At 39.4% G+C, this 20932-nt stretch overlaps 1 protein-coding gene across 1 annotated transcript in view; it reads right to left on the reverse strand.

Moving 5' to 3' along the window:
* The window catches only part of LOC140949704 (scavenger receptor cysteine-rich domain-containing protein DMBT1-like), a 54468-nt gene that overhangs the window by 25937 nt on the left and 7599 nt on the right, over positions 1-20932 (reverse strand). Inside the window, exons 4-12 of the mRNA XM_073398843.1 lie at positions 10114-10418; positions 9673-9987; positions 8627-8941; positions 8168-8485; positions 7463-7780; positions 5978-6289; positions 5025-5330; positions 3009-3317; positions 1502-1834 (exon numbers count right to left, since the gene is read on the reverse strand). Coding sequence (XP_073254944.1) covers positions 1502-1834; positions 3009-3317; positions 5025-5330; positions 5978-6289; positions 7463-7780; positions 8168-8485; positions 8627-8941; positions 9673-9987; positions 10114-10418 — 2831 coding nt within the window. The remainder of the gene's footprint in view (positions 1-1501; positions 1835-3008; positions 3318-5024; positions 5331-5977; positions 6290-7462; positions 7781-8167; positions 8486-8626; positions 8942-9672; positions 9988-10113; positions 10419-20932) is intronic.

The raw sequence follows: 20932 nt of genomic DNA on the forward strand, positions 1-20932 counted from the left end.
CAGTTAGGTGAGGTAACCCGCTTAGGTGGGGTAACCCGCCTGTCCTGGGTTGACCCACCACATGTTACCTCACCTATCTGGGGTCCTCCACCTCCATGCAAACAGGCCCTTAATACTAAGTATAATCAAACATGCCTTTATAGACTTTATAAGTAGCTGTCCTTGTAGTGGGCAAAGTAGTGTATATGTCACCTCGAGAATCTGAAAAGAGGGAACCATTCCAAAGGTAATAAATAGAGATTGTCATCGACTTCTTGCCTTAGTTTTGGGATACACACTTAATAAAGTAATGAATAAAAAGATGGTAGCCTATTCACTATCGTGACTATTTTCTCTAGTCCTATTTCCCCATGTCCGTGACTTTAATTTAAGAGTATATAAGTTATATACCTGACGAAACTATATCAAAGCATTTTCCGATTCCCATTTTAGCATGTTTTCTGTGGGTAAAATTACCCCGCCCACAGCTTTAAATTTGTGAATTAACTGAGTCCTTTCACCTTAGGTTTCGCCAGTGTGTAGACCTGAAGGCAAATAATACATTGTTCTGGTCAGAAATAGCTAGAAATTACGGGTTGTGGATTGTAAAAAGTCCAGACCATAATGTTCTTGCGCGGCATGAGATTCTAGAACACTAGTTTATAAAAGCTTATAGCACTTAATGACATCAAATCGAGCTGTGAAGAGATAATTTATTGTTATTCAGTTATTTTGCTTTCGCTGATAAAAATATGAAAAGCCAGTGTAGAAATCATTTATTCTTTAGTCATAACTTCTTTCAGCCGTAAACAACCTGTTGATTTATTGAGCGTAAACTTATTTGTCAAGTCATAATTGTATTTAGTCTTCAAGCTGTAATCAACCTGTAAGAAGCCGTTATCCAACTGTGTAGCTTTTGAAAGTAATTAATGTTTCAAAGCAGGCTTAAGTTTCAGCCAATAAGTCTTTTACAAATGATTGTTGTGTTCTGTAATTTACCTCGCTAGTACATGACCTGATCTGTATCGCGTCATCAACTTAGAGTATTTACACCGATGTTTTGTAAGATTTTCTTTGGTTATGTTCCTGACTCTAACCGCAGTATAGTCTTGGATTAAACTTCTACATTGGACCCAAGTTCTGTTGTAATCATTGTCTCAAGGGTATTCAGCAGGCGTAAGAGATCTCGTGCCTTCCCGCAGCCAGCGAGTGTCCCCAGGAAAAGGCCTTTCCTAGAGAATTTTAGAGTTTTTCCCCGTCCGTCAGTTTTCCCTTTTGTGAAGGCAAAACCTGTTTTCACAGAGCCATTCTGATAAGATGTCCTAATTAACTTTCAGAAAAGTTTTAGAAAATGTTGTGACTGAAAAATGTTAGAAAATTGATAAAGAAGGTGATGATTTTCTGGTAATTATCAATATACCCTGCATGCATCTGTATATCTTTAACTTCGATTTTAGAAAAATATACTGAAAATAATAAATTAGACTGTCTGCATAAAAAAACAATTTGTCGGTTTTGATACCTGTAATGCACACAACACAAGTTTCCGATTCCCTATTATTATAACTGGAACAGGCTCTTGGTGACACAATGTGATCACAGTTTGTTAATGACTTCTCACTTCCTATACAGTTTATGTTATGCATCCATCTTCTCTTTGGATTCCAATAATATCTCCAGTTAGGCCAAGACCAAGCTACTGCCACAGCTCCTTTATACCCAAGCTGACGGCAAACTACGTTGGCTCCCCTTAAATCCGAGCTGTAACGTCCCATGCACACTCCTCCCCAAACTCCGTTGAGGAACACTTCGACGCGGCCTTGAGATGTAACGTTACCCCAATCAACCAATCGAACTGATCATAAAGTAAATAAATATAATTTTTAAAGTACTGATAATAATAACTAGGAATACGCGTCTCGCAATAATACTCGCCCAAAACGGTTTTTTTATATACCTGTAGCGCCAATCAAAATAAGCCCCATTGTTGTTCAGATGGGTAACCCACCGCGAATATCGTCTTGAAGGTCCCTACTTTGTTTTTTCTTCTCCCGAGGGCCTTGTTCTTATTTCCGTATATTTCGGGTATTTTTTCAAAAGTGTATGGAAAAGCATATTTAACATTATTTCAGCCGCCGGATTTAGAAAACGGAACAAGACAGCGCAATTCGCCTGAAAATTATTATACTTCGGGTTGTAGTATAGAGCTGAAACTGTAACAGCGGGGAAAATGTCAAAGTAAATTTGGGTTTTCCACTGTGTAAAATGAATTCCATATTAGTAATAGTGATGATGATGATAATGATAGATATTATATGGTCGATTTAGGGTTTTCCCCCTACGACAGGCCCTTTTACAGTTATGGGCTTAGTATACTTAAGCCTTTTGTGAACGGGAGGCTAAGGTTGACCCTTCTACAAACCTCCCTCCTTCTCTGATGAAAATTAGGCCTAAAAATACTAGTTAGCATCAGAATAACATTATTTACGTAATAAGGCAGAGAAGGTTGTATCAAAACAAGAACAAAACAAGGTCACCTCCAGCCTCGTTTCTACCTGTACAGTGGAACCTATATTCTGGGGACACCCTCGGGACCGAGACAAGTGTCCCCTGAATAGAGCTGCTCCTTGAATAGATGTTGGCCGGGCTGGATTTATTAATTTTAAACCAACAAAAAAATATATAATTTGTTATTCTGCCTTGGAATCTGCTGCAGTCATTATTTCAAGCTTCTAGATAATATATAACTAACAACTTCACGATTAATTCTGTGATACTAGTGTATGACATCGTTTTAAGTGAGACTGTTCACGTTGACCCCTTTTGTGTCCCTTCAGCAGAGGTAAGTGAAACATTTTTCCATGGTGTTACATCAGCGAGCTTGACCCATATGGTGGGAGCCGGAAAATCTCCTCCGAGTACAGTGTCTTAATTATATTATTTAGCGGATGCGCCGCTCGTTGTGATCGACAAAATATGAGTATATAAAAAAGGGAAAATAGTTTCATCCGTGACAGCAACTTTCTTACCATCTGAACTGCATAGAACACCAGCAATTGCTTTACAGACATGAAATCCAAAGCCACCGTGCTGACATGAAAATAGGGAACTTTCGCTTCCGTTACATTGCATATTGTTAAGCCATGCAGTGGAATTCGCTGTTTCGTTATTTTGTTTGTCACCATAAAATGCAGCTACGGATCCGCTGAAACCCATCATTCTGCAAGCCACTTCGGCATCTTGTTTGTCCCATTGATCAGTACACACCCAGCCCCAGGTCTTGTTATGATAAACTTGTACTAGTCCCTCACGGTGTGATTGTCCATAAATTAAACGAGCTAAGGAAAGGCAATAAAAAAAGAACTATCCAAACAAAAGTATCGTTAATTTTGAAACAGCTGATAGAATAAAAATTGAGCGGAAAAAGTCACCACGGGGCAGTTATGTACAAATTAAAATACAGCGATGACAGCAACACTCTAAAGATTCGATTTGGAATCCTCCCAATGGTCGATAAATAGTTTACAGCCAAACATAACAAACCTTCAAAAGTAACCTAGGTCAAGCCCCCCTTCCAGAATAAGCGATCCAGGGCCGCTAATTTCGAAAAAAGTAAGGCCGAACTGACTGACTTTTACAGACGTTATCAGACTTAAAGGCCCATGTTCACCAAAACGGCTTTGCGCGCTTGTGTTTTTGTTTTGAAATTATTCTTTTGTTAAATGCAGTGTTTTGATTGGCTTCCACTTTTGAAGAGCGTTGCGTGACGATACTAAAAACGACTGCGAGGAAGACTAGCTTTTTTCACGCTTAACTCAGACTTAACCGAAGCTTAAAGAGACAGTATCAAAGAGGCCAGTAAGACTTTAATTCTTTTCTAAATGGAGGAAGATATATCGCCGACTTCGCAGAAAGCAGTTCAAAATTTAAACTGGTAGTGAATGCGTATGGATGCTTTGTTGAGTCCGATGAATACAATGAAGGTCATAAAAATACCAAACGTCTAAGCACCAGGTGAGATTTTCCTGAAGCCCCATTCGACTGTGAAATGTTTTGATTCCTCAATCTATTATTTTGTGTTAATTCTTAGGAAGCTTAGGTATGTGTTGTCGAAAGAATAAGCGAGAAGTTGTGTTTACAAAGCGTCGAATCAGCACTGCGTACAGTCCTTGTTGCTGTAATCGCTGTGTTACACTTTCTTTAGGTTTTGCTAAGGATTGGTTTGCTAATAACAGTTCTCGTTACTTTAGAGCTTTAATCGTGATACGCCAGACGATAAGTTTATGTTAAGGATATCACTCGCTTCATAGGTTAAATTAAATAAAGCATTGTTCATGTTAGATTGACTCGCTTGTTTTGCTTTCAACTGATTTCATCGGGACCTCAGTTTGTTTACAATTGAACATCAACATTCGACGTAGAAGGAACTCGGCAAACACGCTGTCTGTGGAATTTACAACCAAGAGCTTCTTTCCCATCTCTCCAGAGATTTAAAAAACGGATTCACGGAGACGAATGTACTTCGGCGACCCCCGTCGACGCGGACTTCCAACCGTACGTTTCGATGGCGCCGCCATCGAAAGTGCTGCAGTGAAAACAAACACTCACAGAAAGAAAAAGGCTCGATACCACACCAAAATATCCAAAAAGATGTAAAGAAAAATACCAAAAGAACCTGTTTAGACTTTCTTTTAAACCAGATTTAGCGAATTGTGGAAGATTAACAAAGATTGACTTTACACATTGAAGGCAGCGATTTTCAACTACGCGAAATGTTTTTTACTGGAGTGTACAGGGCGCGCAATGCATCTAGGGTGAACATGGGCCTTTAAAAATGGTAGTACTTAAAGTTAGCAACAAGTATAGCGTATTTTTCTCTGCGCTAATGTGAATTCAATGAAAGTGTTCAAATGCGCAAAACAGGCATCAGTGAATTATAGATAAATAGACTCTAAAGACAAAAAAAAATCCTGATACGAAAACATGGTTTAAAAGGATGATATTACAACGTCGTGCCTAGATAACGACCAATTTTGTTTTCATACCTCTGCTGCATACCACGCTGACGTCCCTACTGTGACTACATGACTGTCCCCAACCGTTGTGTCTACACTCTGCTAATGAGTTCTCAGTTCCTTTGCACTGTACGTAATTCAGCCATACCATTCCTTTTCCACGCCCAAACGCTGCATTTAGATATGCTGAGCGGGCTCCTCCGAAGCCAAGTTCACGGCAAACTACGTTAGCATCCCTTAAATCCCAGCTATTATCGCATACTGTTCCCCAGGTTCCATTGTAAAACACTTCCACTCGGCCTTGCGATGCAGCATCATCCAGGTCAACCAATCGAACTGTCGTGAAAATAAAGGATCTGAATTTATTGTGCAGACGCCCGAAGCGGCTCTATTGTTTCAAACTACTAAAAAAAAATGTCTTTTTGCCACAGCTTTTTAACTTAATGTTGTCTGATTCCCCATGTAAGGTCATCTGGAAAATTTTTGCTTGTTCGAGTTTGGAATCCTGGGCTTTTGCATCCGGATTGAGCAGGAGGAATCTTTAATTCCGCTAATGAGTGAAATCCAGAATCAAAGCTAACCAAGGCTGTCTTGTATTACCTTACATGGGGCCACTTAAACGCGGTAAGAATGAATGGAATGAACTGCAAGGTAATGTGAGTCGCTGCAAATCTGTAGAAAATTTGGTCAAAACACGTTGTCAGTGACATAGATTTACTTCACAATTTGCCTGATTTGGTACCATCTATATGGGCTCTTCTCATTACAAAACCGAAATTAGTTAATTCATAATAAACACTTAATGACTGGTCCCGAGGGAAACAGTTAATTTTGCTTCCCGAGAATCTCAATGTTGACATCGAGATTTTGGCTGGAAACAGTTTCATTGTTAGATGTCACGTGACTTCGAAGTAATCAATGAAAGCGCGCGCTGGGAAAAAATTTCCAGCTTTATAACAATTATATTTATTTACATTTCTAACCTTTTGATCTGCATATTACACCAGCTTTCCTCTGCCCCTCACAGTTTTTTGATCCTAGACCGTCATGAACGCACTCAAATAGGGAACTTTCATTTCCAAAACATTTCATATTGTTATGCCATACCCTAAAACCTCCCTTCTCATATTCTTTGTTATTGAAATTTAATGTTGATGAGCCGTTCAGGTCCATCATTCTGCAAGCAACATCAGCATCGTGTTTGTCCCACTGATCTGCACACACCCAGCCCCAAGTCTTGTTGTAGTAGACTTGTATCAAACCCTCTGTCGGATTTTGTCCTCCAACTAAACGTGCTAAAAAAACACAAAAGTTCAAGTGGATGTGAAATCTTATCCGCGGTTAAATGAACAAGCTAAGCGGCTGAAAGATAACCGGAAAGAAGTTAAGGTGTTCCTTTAAGGACACCATATGTAGCTCTCTCTGCCTCGAGTCAATCAAGCCAATTGATGAAAAGGCCAGTAATAGATGATTCCCTTTGGTGAAAACCAGATGATTCGTATATATATATATTTTTTAGTTTCGGATATTCTGTGAATTGCAAATGAAATAGGGGTTTTCTGAATGAATATCACGAAGGCAAAGTTCTTTTTTCTATTGATTCCGTTGCGGTCGTTTTTGAAATCGTAATAAACTCGTCTACAAAGTAGATAAGGTATTTTTATTCCTCGGTGAATCCCGTGTTAAAAAAAACAAAACAGATCATTCCATCGACAAAACGCCTGTTGCTTGAGACAGCCACCACTCCCGTGTTCCAACTCTTACAAAGCATAGTGCTGACCGACCCTAAACAACCAGGTCGGAAACCTGTGCAATAATATTACCCCATTTAAAAATCAATGATCTACTGAGTCATACGCCCTTTTTAACATCAATCCATGCCATACTTAGATGGTCCTTTTCCTATGACAATCTAAGTCACCGTCCAATCAGTCAACAGGTTTTCTACCGCATTGTATCCTGCACGAGCACCCCTCTGCGCACATTTCTTCAAGTTATATTTAACAATTATTCCTCGAGCCCGAATGGGCTCTGAGTCAATAGCATGGGCCATTGACTCAGAGGCCATGAGGGAGAGAGGAATAATTGTTTTGGTAAAATCCAAAAAATATCGAGACAAAACAACTTTAGCAAGTTAAAGCTAGACTTAAATCCTTTTTTGACGCCAAAAAGCCGGCGCTTTTCGCTACTAGTGGGCTAGAACATATAGCCTAGTAGTAGCTCTACCAATCAGAACGCAGCATTGATGATAGACCACTAGTTGGATTTTACTAATCATCTATATGCTAGTCTGTTGGGACAAGTAGGCAAGATGTGAACCATTTTTACACATGGTGATAAAAACGGTAATGGTGCGCTGGTAGTCGTTTGTAAATTCTCCGAGCGTCGGATCAGCGATGTCTTCCTTTCAGAAAATCGGGCAGGGTTATTATTATTAATATCGTTATCATCATCATCATTATCATTACCTGTAATGCAGGTCACATAAGCAGCCTTACTGTTAGAACAGTAGCTTAGCAACCTGTTATAGAAGCATTTGTTCAGTGACGTCTCATTTCGCTTACATCCCGAACTTCTGAACCATTTCTTACTCTGGTCTGAATTATATCTGCCGACTGATGGCGTTGTGGCTGCCACTAGAGCACCTGGAAATCCAAGATGACGACAGACTATGTTGGCCAGTTTTAGATCCCAGTATCTGTCACCACACACTGTCCTCCAGGTTCCATTGAAAAATACTTCCACTGGGCCTTTGTACTCCTTCTTACTCTCACCAACCAAACGAGCTACAATTAGAAAAATAACAATATTCGCGTTCACAGTGACAGTGTTAGTGTAAGCACTATGACAGTGACACTAACATCAACAGGGAAATGACAATGACAGTGAGAGGACAGTGACAATGACAAAAACAATGACAAAAACAATGACAGTGACAATGGCAGCGACAGTTACAATGTCGGCAATGACAGTGAAGTGACGATTAAAATGACATCGACAGTGACAGTGACAGGATAGTAACAATGACAGCTACAGTGACAGTGGCAACAACAGTGAAGATGACAGTGTAGAAGACAGTGACAGTGGCAGTGACAATGTTAGTGACAGTGAAAATAACAGTGACAGCGACTGCTATTGGCGTTATATATTTTACATGATGTAGAAATATTTACCTTGTGTTTTTCTGCATTTCACCCCAGCTAGTCTTTTCGTTTTACAGCCCTGTGATAATAGAGAAGAGTCATAACCGCACAAAAGTAGAGAAGATTCGTTTCCAGTACATTGTATATTGGTCAGCCATGCCCACGTTTCTTTTGGCTTCTTTTCCTGACGTTCAGAATTAGTCGACAGTGACCCATCGAAGTCCATCATTTTGCAAGCCACATCAGCATCGTGTTTGTCCCACTGATCTGCGCACACCCAGTACCAAGTATTATTGTAGTAAACTTGCACAAGACCCTCCCGCGGTGATTGCCCTCGTACTAGACGAGCTGATGATGACAGAGAAAATAAAGTAAGCTAGGATTATAGATAGCTGTCTGAAGAAAATACAATTAGCCTGCTGAGGGTCGGCCAAAAATTCCATAAAATACATTAAGTTAAGCTTGAGATAAACTAAATTGTCTGTATACCTGCATACTTGCACACTACTCCAGCATCTTCATCGTGGTCACAGTTCTTTACCTCCCACCAGCTGTGCCTACATTCCCTTAATGACCTTTCATTTCCTGTACACCGTACATTAGTCATCCATATTTTTCCTGTTCCTTTCCCAAAAGTCGCTGATGTAGTTGCTTTGAAAGCTCCTTCAAATCCAAGCTGTCGGCAAACTACGTTGGCGTCCGTTAGGTCCCAGGCATAACCACACACTGTCCCCCAGGTTCCACCGTAAAAAACTTCCACTCGGCCCGAGCTGGTATGTACGTCTCCACCATCTTTCAAGCGAACTGCAACAACGAGACATTAATTAATTTTCTGACAAATCCGGCCTCCTCTTTACCCTAACTTTACTGATCAATATATACCAACCTCGTTCTGAGTGACTCTCTTCTTTCCAGAAGAGATTTCCTTGGAATAACAATAAGTAATTGTAATAGGACAGAGTGGATTACAAATCAGGGAGTAATCAGGCGAGTAATTTAAAATAGGCCAAGCGCATAAAAAAGGACTATTTGAAATTACGAGCCTGATTACACCTGAATTTTACGACAAGAAGACCTACAGCATAAAGCATTATGGCCAAATTTTAAACCGAGATTCCTAAGTCAGTAAGGGAAAAGGTTACTCATTTGTATTTCAACAGCGGACAGCTGACCGTTCAATATCGCTTCCGTAGACTTTGCCCCCCAGTGTAGTTACCGAACAACCAAGGTATTTCTTTAAAAAAAAAAAAAAAAGACAAAAAAAAGATATATTGATCAGCCTTCAGATATTAAGTCTTTTGACACTTTTAGGTTTCAAAAGACCTATTTCAAGTACCTGAATGGCACTTTTTCCCCCTTGCTTTCCAAGTAGTTTAATTCCTATCCTTTTATATACCTCTAACCTTTAAAAGGTATCCCCGCATAGTCCATAGTAAAGATCGCTTCCCGTTCGACGTCAAGCCATTTCCGTACAAAAGTGATATTTGCCAATACTTCCTTCCCATTTTTGTTTAAAATGAAAATTATCTCGTTACCTGAATTGCACACTACACCCACGTCTTTACTGTGATCACAGTAACTTTTTTCCCAGCCTCTGTGGGTACACTCTGCTAATAACCTTTCACTTCCTATACACTGTACATCATCCATCCATATTTTTCCTTTTCCCATTCCAAATGCCGAGGACGTCAATGCTTTAACAGCTAATCCTAAACCAAGCTCACGACAAACGACGTTGGCGTCTGTAAGGTCCCATCCGTTATCACATACTGTTCCCCAGGTTCCATTATAGAAAACTTCTACTCGGCCTTGGAGGGTCGAATCTGTACCATTTACCAAGCGAACAGCAGCTAAAAGATTTTGGACCGTTTTTGGTTAGCTTTTTGGTCGACTTCATCTTTACATTGGTCAAAGATATGATATCATAATGAGCTTGTAAAAACACTTTTAAGTTAAAACTGTTTGTTTATTCTTACCTTGAGAGCACTTCACACCAGCGTCTTCGCTGTGACCACAGTTTTCTTCACCCCATCCTTGGTGTCGACACTCTGTCAACGAATTCTCCTGTCCATCACACTGTACGTCATCCATCCATATTGGTCCACTTCCTTGCCCAAAGGTCGCCCTGCTGTATGCCCTAATAGCCCCTGAAAATCCAAGCTCGCGGCAAACTACTGTGGCGTCCTTTAAATCCCAATCGTCGTCACATACTGTTCCCCAAATTCCTCGGTAGAACACTTCTACTCGACCTTGAAAAGGCTTATCTCCTCCAACCAACCGAGTCACTATGAATTGAAGAAGTACTTTTTTCAGTCTGCTTATTTACCAGTTTATTTTTAACCTGCAGTGCCCACTTTGATGTTTTAAATACATGTAAAAGTTGAGAACACGGAAGAGGAAGCTCCTTGTTTATACTCTAGTTGGCACTTAAAGTCCAGTCGGTGAGAAGGAGCTGCTTATTGCTTTGCGATCCCTTTAGAACACGTTTGATCGACCGCTGGTATTTCATTTGTTTGAGGTTGAATATCTCTCTAAGGCTTCTATAGATATTGTGTTGAATTTTGCTACTTTTTCCTTGAATTGCGTTGACATAAACATTTTGTATAAATTTACGTTACAATTTTTTGTATAAAATGTTCATCAACGTTAAAATCATTTATTCATTCATTTATCAATTCAGGTTTTATTGTGGGGAGGACTTACCGTGAAGGCTTGCTATTGCATTCTTTATCATCAAACCTAAAAATTGCAAAGAAATCGTGATTGACTGAAAACAGGGTTATATGCTTCTGATACAATTAACTCTACTCAGAACCGGAGAGGGCTTTTGGAGCCCCACCTGGCAAACGAGTCTTAGCACCCATTTTTTTTTTTTTTTTTTACTTTTCTTCCTTTAAAATAGTTTTTAATTCATTTTTTACCAATGGAATTAGTATATTACACGTAAAGAAGCATTATTTTATCAAAGCTATAGTCACTGTTGATGAAATCCAGGCTTCTTAGTGACTTTTTTGAGATAAAAAAACATGATTTATTGTTATATAGCTGGAAATCTCTTCCCGATAGAGGGCGCTCTCATTAGTTACTTCAAAGTCACATTAAATCTAACAATGAAACTGTTTCCCGCCTCTGAGAGGGCAACATTGCAAAATCTATGACGTCAGGGGGTAACAGAACACCCGCAAAGGTTTACCGACGACCACCGTTTAATACAGCAAGGTTTAATGAATTTCCTGCTTCAATCTATCTTAATGTTTCCCTTGGCGAACATTGACTTTCTCGGAAAACAAAATAAACTGTTTCCCTTAGGCCCAGTCATTAAGTGTTTACAAGTTATGACCAAATATAGGAGATGCTGAATGTAAATTTCAACAGTGTTCATTTCTCTCGGAATTGCATATTTGCAGGTTTTTTTGCTTCCTTAGCATCCTTTAATACTCAGATCAAGTTTTCTATGAAAATCTTTTTTGGATTTACACGGATTTATAAAATAGAACGCAGATCCAAGATGGCGGATTCTTCCAGTTCCTTTTTAGTAATAAATGATGTCACCATGACATTAATGCTATTGTTAGAGGTTTTATATATGTTAGCTAACTTCTTGATTTTATCAAACACTTATTAACTATTTAAGTATTTTTCGCTTCATGTGTACTTTGAGGGACATTTGGATTCTGCCAATAAATTCGAAAATATGACGTCATCGATCATCATTCATAGTATGTGTCAATCAAGTTAAACACAGATGTTGGAAATAATGAGTTTGGTGGCCGTAGCATGACTGATTTTGAAGATATAGTGGGGATATATATAGTGGAGCCCCCCTCCCTCTCCCTCCGGTCGCAGGGAGCAATAAGAAGCCCGGTCTGTATAGGGTGAAATACAACTTACAAGAAATACAATGTTTTATTATATGGAGGAGAGTGTTTTACTGGGAACTAAACCACTCGTAGATTCCATACGCCACTTCATCCGGGACCCGAGTGGCGTATTTTCCGTATGTCACCTTTGTGAGTGTCGTATCGTTTAATGACGTCACGATTCCCGCCTTTTGCTTTTGTTGAATTGGTTTCTCCATATAATAAAAAGAACATTACACGTTGGCTCGAAGATATGAATTTTATGTTCTCGTGGCAAGAACAATATGTCACTCGTTCGCTTCGCTCACTCGTGAGATATTGTTCTTGCCACTCGAACATAAAATTCATATCTTCTCGCCACCGTGTAATATCCTCTATATATTTGGTATAAGGCAATCCATCAGAATAGTATAGGCAAGAGAGATTATTCTTTCTTGTAAATGCATGGTTAATTAGTCGAGATTATTAGTTTTGTTCACCTTGAATAGGGATGAATACAACTTACAAGAAAGACAATGAATGTAAAATTTAGTATAAGCCAATCTACCAGAATAGTACACTAGCAAATAGCAAGAGCGATTATTCTTTCTTGTAAATACATGGTTAATGAGTCGACATTATTAGTTTTGTTCACCTTAGAGAGTTAGAGAAGTCTGACACATGAGACGTGACACGTTCTCGTCCTGTCTGAAAATGCGCTTTTGTTGATTTGGAAGGAAAACAATCATGATATTTATTAAAAACAGCTACACGTATATGGGCCATTATCTGATACATTCAAAATATTATGCCTTTCCTGGCTGACTTTAGTCCCCCCAGCTAACTTCTCATAATCAGCTTTCGTTGACCAAGTTTGGATGCGTGCAATTCACAGTCATGCCGTTAGTCACTTGATTGTTTATTACCAATATATATCTAACCGAATTTTTGAGAACATTCCTCGAAAAGGCCCAGAATATGAGCACTTTCCGGCTTGGTTGGTCTCATCGGCAAGCTCAGGCCCTGAGCTAACTTCCCATAGGGTGTGAACAGGTTTCCATGACAATACCTAGCAGGGAGAGTGCTGAACAAGTGTCGTATGGTCAGTAAGTCTCTTTATTGGAGAATCAGTTCAACGATCATGTGTCTGGTTTAATTTTGTTGTGCCAAATTATTGTAATGCTTCAGGCTGATGGCTATAATGAAAGGATTTCTTGCACCGATGTGCATCGCTGTGTCAGGTCTGCAGGGGATGTGGTTTTAAATTTTCTGCCCAGGGTTGGCGTCTCAAGTTGCTTCGGTCGTAATTATAGGGCGTAAAACAAGAGATGACCAACAATCGGCGACAAAATGAGTTGAGACACTTCAACCAAAACTGGGCTTTTTTACGTTTTATTAACTTCAAAAGGAGGAAATATTGCTTTCCTCCCCCATCCCCTCCGTGCAATGTTGTGCCCTTGTTCTAGCTACCTATAGAAAACAACAAACACCCCAACTTTGAATGGAGGGGACAGGGGAGGGGTGCGGATTCTTTTGTTCTCCGAAGTGACCCTAGTTAAGTACAATGTCTCAACAATTTTGTCGCCGATTGAAGTTAAGACTGTCTTTTTGATAGACTTAAATATTTTTTTGCTAATTTATAGGAGTCAAGAAGAGACTCACGTTAAAAGGTTTATGGGTTCGAGCTGAATTTAATTATAATATTGGCCATATTGGCCCCTTATATTTAAGTCAAGTTAAGCTGTTTGCCCTAGAGTTGTCAGCTGATGCAATTTTCATAAATTTGGCTAGATATGTAATCATTAACGTTACGCAAGTCAGTGGCATCAGCACAGAATTTAAAAAAGCGAAAGGGGTCAGGGCTATGTGAAAACGAATTTGCCAAATTGCTGAAAAAAGATGAAAATAACGAATGCAAGAATATGCAAAGATATTTCTTAATTTATGACTGTAATCTGCCTTTTGAGAAGTATCTGCAAATAGAAAAATCCATAATTCATTTTCTGAAATTGTGCCGAGAAACAGGCAAATGTTTGGAAGAAAGTCTCCGAGCGACCTGGAAAAACTAGAAGTAACTAGTTATTGACTAAATCGTAAGCCGTTCTTTGCAATTTCTTAACTTTTTTTAACTTTTGATAACATATCTTGCCAACTGAATAATCAATATTACTAATATTCAGTTTTTCAACAACATGATGAAAAAAGCAGCAGCTGCGAGGTCCCTAACCCTACTCACTGCAAGGCGGCAATTCGCAATTTGTATTCGTCTTTCGGAGTAACTCGCTCCGTTCAGACAATCTCATGCCAAGCTGATGTTTTGACTTAGTTAAAACCCTAGTACTCTGTTGTTTGTACATTGGATCAGTCTTTTAAACCAATCAGTTTTCCTTTTCAAAACTTTCCAGAGCAAAAGTATATCGACTGGTTTTGCTGTTTTCTAAACTAAGAAAGAGTTTTCGCTAGTTTTGAAAACATCGTCGAAATAAATACCCTGAAATCTGAGTTGTTTCAGACATTCTTATTGCGAAACCTGGGTTATACTTACCTGCTAGCAAAACGAGAAGAAAAGATGACATGATTAACTCTCTTGGCGCGGCGCTCTCATGCACCTCAGCTGACGAAGGGTTGTACACCTTTTATTTATGTAACACGCGAGTTTCGATATTTTGATATACACATTTGACTCCAAGGTTTGGGGGAATAATAGAAAAGAAATGTTATATTCATCCCTGAATCTCAAGGTAATTTCTTTCCGTTTGATTCACTCAAGCCTCGAAGCCAAGTATGAATTTTAATATCGAAACTGGTGTGCTGTTATTAACAATTACCTGCATTGTATTATTAATTAACTTTCAATATTTCATTTTCATTGCCCTTTAACGCGGCCCCTTTCAGTTGTTTTTAAACTGTTTCTTTTTTTATGATTGTTATTTCCTTTCTTTCGATAGTTATAGTTTTTTTCTTTCAAAACGTGTCCTTTTTTCCTTACGACTGATATAAGTATAGATATGTAAACTGGATGATGAATACTTAACATAAGATATTAATTATGTAGACACTCTTCCACTATTTTGCGAGATCTCGTTTCCGTAAACTTCCACTTGTAAGCCATGGGCCTATACAACTTCGTAAAAGTTTTTCAACCCTCGGACGTACACGCAAATTCATAGCCACACCGCGGAACAAGGGGGGGCGGGGGATTGATGGGGGATTGTAGAAAAAAGTTGGAAGAACATGCACTTTCACTCTAACCGCTACCTATGACGTCATATCTCGTAACCATCACTAAACTTGTCTCAAAATACGCGCTAGGGATGAACAAATAGTTACTGAAGACGTTAGGTTCTGATGTTTTATCGTCTGGAAAAAAACATAAACATAAAAAAAAAAACTCAGAGGTCCCTCCGCCCCTTGTACGTCCGAGGGGGGACCTATAACATCCAGGGAGGGCTCATAACCAGACCAAAAAGAGCTAAAAAGGTGTTTCAAAAAGTGCTAATCAAAATACTTGCTTTTTTAGGCTTCAAAACTTGTGGCGAATAAGCGTCATGCATTAAGCCCAAGAGAGGATAAAGGGGACAGAGAAGGCATCCCCCATACACACCCTACTCCACAGGTAATTCGTCCCGAGTTATTTTTAGAATCGGGATATAGTTACCTCGCGCGTTGCGTGGATGTTTCGTGGGGGTTTCGCATGACTAAACGCCGTGCAAAACATGTCGGGCGAAAGGCAATGAAAGCGTGAAGAGATCGAGAGCATTTCTGAATATTGAAGCGAAATGAGTCGGCGCTCACCTGGGAAAAGGGAATCGCTGGACTCTTTGACAACCCGTGAAATCAGTTTAACTCGAAGTTGTCGTAACCTCAGTGCTTTAATAAAATGAGAAATTTCGCCGGTCTATTGAAACCGGTAGTTTGTATAATAAAGCAAGTAGGACGCCAAGTGTTATTTTTGTTGAACAATGAAAGACTAATAAAAGAATAAATATCAAACCAGAAATTGCTCTCTTCAAACTGTAAATTATAAATGATCCTAAGAGAATTTTCAGTGTGTTAAGGATTTCCCTGCTCTTCTGTTAGCTCTATACAAGAGAGGAAGGGCGATTCTTTTTTAATTTCTGTTTCGCTGACACAGCTTTAGCAGAAACCTCTCTTTAGTCGTTTTCGTCGACAAAACAAATAGCAATATCGCTCTCCGCGTCTTCCGCCATTTTTTTCTGCGTCAATTCGTGAAGGACGCGTGGCTCTAGCCCTAAGCGTGGTTCATCCACACGGAACACATTCATGCTATGTGATTGGCTGTTGTCTAATCCCCCTTGGGATCTATGGTCTTAAAAATAACTCGAGACGAATTACCTATGGAATAGGGTGTGTATAGGGGATGCCTTCTCTGTCCCTTTTATCCTCTCTTGATTAAGCCCTGTTAAGGCTGTCAAAGGCAAAAAAAGAAAAACAAAGATAAAATGTAAAAAGATGTAATCTTATACTGGCACCATTATTCATACGCCGTGGAAAAGCGAAATATTTACAGCGTGTGCTTTTCTTTGTCTAAGTGATAAAGCCTCCGGCTGGGGCGGCCGGACTCTTATTTACAAAACCTGCGCATTCGGTCTTTTTCAGCTCTACTTTCATTTATGCGATAGATGTTATTGATGACTAGAATGTATAAGAAGAGGCCGTTTTGAGAACTCAGCGTTTCCTAACAAGAAAAATTGGCCCAACAACGAAGTTTATTTATGACAAACAAATTTGAAAGCAAATGTTTGCAGAAGTTCTACGTTTCAATTAAACACAAGAAAGAATGCTACATGAAAACGACGTCTTACCTTGAGGAACCGAATCGCCATTTTTGTCAGCACTTCATGCGAAGAACGACACAACAAACCTTTTCGGCTATAAACTTGGCGAGTCAACAGAAAACAACAAAGCTCTTCTTTTCTTTTCAGGTAAGGAAACAATTCAAACTTTTAGCGGTTCCATTGAAGTCATTACGCTGTTGTTTGCGAAGTGATAAGCCTGTGAATTGCCATGTTTGAAAATTCTACAAAGATCTATTTTTAAACTGTCGCGTGTCTAGCTGACCTGATCTGTCAATCAAATCGTACTTTTTAATGGTTTCCTCTCTGATTTTGTTGAGATCACTTCGTGTGTATATACTAAAACAATTATTCTTTTCAATCTCGGTGAATAGTGGCTTTAGGAATATTTACCTCGCCACTTCATGGCTCGGTAAATATTTTGCCACTATTCACCTCGATTTCAAAGAATAATTGTTAATTATACTATGTAATGAAAGAGTAAACTAGAGAGGATAAAAGCTGCAGCGAAAATAACAGTGTGACCACAAAGAATCTGTTCTCCTCTTTCCAAGACCGATTCGTTTTGTACAAGCTGATTTTTTTAGACTGCAAAATGTAAAAACAAGTTGGGACTCTATTCTTACACAATTAATTTTTCCTCCTTGCGACTTGCCTTCGGGCCCGAAAAGTTACTGGGACTTTCGAGAAACGGGCCCCTGGCCTCTAAAATCCATACCTGTTTTCAGATCTGGCCTCTAAGAAATTTTGTCATCATTACTTAGATTAGATCAGCAACAAAAAAAATTTCTTAAAATCTATCTCCAATTCGCATAGTTTCTCTTTCTTTCTTACTCATTTGAAATTGAAACGATAAATACGTTCATACACTCCCGTAGTTCCCTCGAAAACTATACCCGATTCCACACCAAAATGGGCAAAGTCTATACCCTTTTTCAGACCAAAACGCCTGAAAAATCCTATCCTTTGGGGTGGCAAATACCTATATGGCTTATATAAAGGAGTAACCCCCCGGGTCCTATTTCCAGGCGACAAGAGGAGCCCGCAGTCTTAATCTACAGTTTGTTATTACGCATGCGTTCGCGTGTATTTAGACAGTGTTCGTTTGGTTTTCCACCAAGAATGAATGGAATGCACAAAACGCAATTCGATCAGGCGCGTTTGGGCCTTCTACCCCTTGTAATCTGATCACCCATGTTTGACCATCTGTCACGTTAAACTTACAAACAAAACAACAACAAACAAACAACGACACACTTTATGAAGAAACAGATAATGTATAATTTGAATAGTACCCACAAATAGTTAAAACTATTCGAGGGGGGTAAGTATGATTAAGTTAGGCTTATTACAACTACAATCTTGAACAAAATAAAATGCAACAGCAAATCCCCACCCCCCCCCCCCCCCCCCCAAATCAAGGATGAAGCCGCGCGAAGGGCAAAAACGCGCCATTTTCCCATCCTTGATTTGGGGGGGGGGGGGGGGAGGGGCGGTCTAGGTTTCCATTTATTTGCCCAAGATAGTAGCGCTATACATATTTACTTACAAGGATCATGTTCAAATTAGCAGCAGTTAAGATTACAATAAATAGTAAAGAAAAACTGGAGACTGAACTGTTTTTTCTCAAAGATTTCAACATTCGTGACTGAAACGTCCTTTCAGTTTAAGGTATGATATTTCAGAATCGTTACAGCAAAGATTTTGTACACAAAGCAACAAAAATTACTTTTGGTTAGGCAATAAAATTTACATACAGTCTAGCTCGTTGATCATGAAGCTGGTTCCTTACTGTCCCGGTTCAGATACTGAACTTTTCATGAGCCGAGCCAAATTCGAATTAAGGCCGACCCAGATTATTTAGACCGGCTGAATAGATTCAGAGGCTGATCTTAATTTCAGCCGAACTAAAGTCAAAAGGAGAAAAATGCTCATTTCGGTCAAACTGCTTACAAAATACACTATAAAACTCCCTTGATCATTGGAAGAGGGTCTCAATGGGGTTAACCGATCGGCGCAAAACGGCAAAATTTAGTCGATAGCCGTAAAAATTGAACAATTTTATCTGTTAGCCGTAAATAGGGTAAAAAAAAAAAGTTAACCGTAAAAGAAATTGTTCCCTACATTTGCTACTTTTAAGGAAGGTACTAAACTCACTTATGGTTGCGTTTTTTATTTCGCGGCTAGTGTGGCTCCGTACGCACGTTAGGTAAAGCGCCTTTTAGGTGAAGACCAAGACCCATTTCTATTTCCGCCGCTTTCGGGGAACTAATTTTTTTTTTTCCAGAGCGAAAGTGTGGCTTCTTGCTGGGGATTAATATTTGCGATTTTCAGGAGGTCGTGCCCTCGAAACACTAGTGAAAAAACACGAAGAGATCTCACTGTTTGTAAAACAAGTTGCCGATAAACAACATTTCCCTGTTTTTCTCTGACGCTACGGCAGACATTGCCAGGCCTAGTCCCTGTACGGCGTCTTCCCACGCAATTTCGGTCAAGGCATTGCGGTGGCGAACTCGCTCGGACCACGTGACCCGAAACGCATTAGCCGCGCGAAATAATAAGGCCTACGGAAAAGGCAAAACGGCTGACAGTGGTTCCGTACAGTCCTTCGCTACCATTAAAAACACTGGACACGGGAATTTTGTTATTGGCCGTTTTCACACTAGAGCTAGAAACGGATTATCCGTCTGAGACTAGCCTGTGTACAGTCGCCCCCTTCCCGACAGACACCCCGTCTCCGATTTTTTTTTCTGAGGGGAAGAGGCGGTGGTACAGAGGCTATCTGGAACGGATAATCCCGTCTTCAAACTGTCCGTCGAAGTTGAAGGATAAAGTCAGGCGGATTGTTCATGCAAAATTAAAACTATTCCATTTTCAAATTAAGACGTATTACCTATCTGACGCGAATCATCAAACGGATAACCCGTCTCACACGAATAATCCGTCTTTAGTGCGAAAACGGCCATTTCTGTTGTAATGAATGTCGCGCTCCGGCCTTGAGTGAGGCGTTCGCGTGTGTGCTTTGCTTTTTCACAAAGATTATTTTTAAATTGACTATTGACATTTTTATGTGTAAAATAATATTAGAAGTGGAATACTTTATAAAAAGTATGATCTATCAAATGTTAAATTTTTCAAAAGAATAGCTTATTTCATATCCCGAGATGATCCTAAGACCTTTATTTTACAGGTTAATTAATATTTAACGTTTTGAAACAAAAGAAGTTAATTTTTAATTTTTTAATCGTAACTGGAGTGAAAAAAATTAACCGATAGCCGTAAAAGAGCCAAAATTTTAGCCGATAACCGTAAATGCCACCACCCCATTGAGACCCTCTTGGAATTGTAGATCGAATAAGGATTAATTTTTGTAGGCCGTTAACGAGTTATTGAGCTGTCCCATACTTTCTGCAAAATGCACATTTCGACATATTTTACGTCTGTTTCGTGTATTTTCGCGGCGATCGTTCTGGTATGGATAAATCCTCATCGGCAACATGTCTTTTATACAGTTATGTTGTGAAAGGGGACCCAAGTCCCACATGGCTAAGGAGATATCGGAAAGAGGACGAAGAAGAAGCCGTGAAAAGGGCAATCAAGGAGTGGGAGATTTTCGCTTTATAAACATTCTACAGCGTTTTTCTTTTCTTTTCTTTTTTTTTTTTTCAATTACCGCTTTACTTTGTCATTTTTTAAATACGTTTTTTTACCCACGACATTTACCCACACCCATGACCTCTATCTTGGGAAGTGGGTCACTTGTTTCCGGACAGCCTCTAGGAGGGTTGACTGTTAGTTTGGAAAAACCGGTTCCTCTACTGGCATAATCTAACACAACACCATCCCCGCACTTACAATTCTGGGACGAGATACCTGAAGTTTTAGAAAAACTTTTTTATGAATTTTTTGATCCCGAAACTAAACAACAATTCAACAAATCATCAAAAGAAAAGAGTTACGTTTCTTGATGTCCCTCAAAAGTTTTATAATGAACTGGACAGTTAAAGTGCCAGAAATGGTAGTGGGGGAGTTGGGGGGGAAAGATTGATGAGAGGTACGGATATCGCTCAAAAATGAAGAAGCCAGCGCTTTAAAAACGTTCTTCAGAGGAATCAAATCAGCGTTGTCAAATATTCGTA

The sequence above is a fragment of the Porites lutea genome, chromosome 10 (assembly GCF_958299795.1).
Source record: "Porites lutea chromosome 10, jaPorLute2.1, whole genome shotgun sequence".
In the NCBI taxonomy this organism is placed as follows: Eukaryota; Metazoa; Cnidaria; class Anthozoa; order Scleractinia; family Poritidae; genus Porites; species Porites lutea.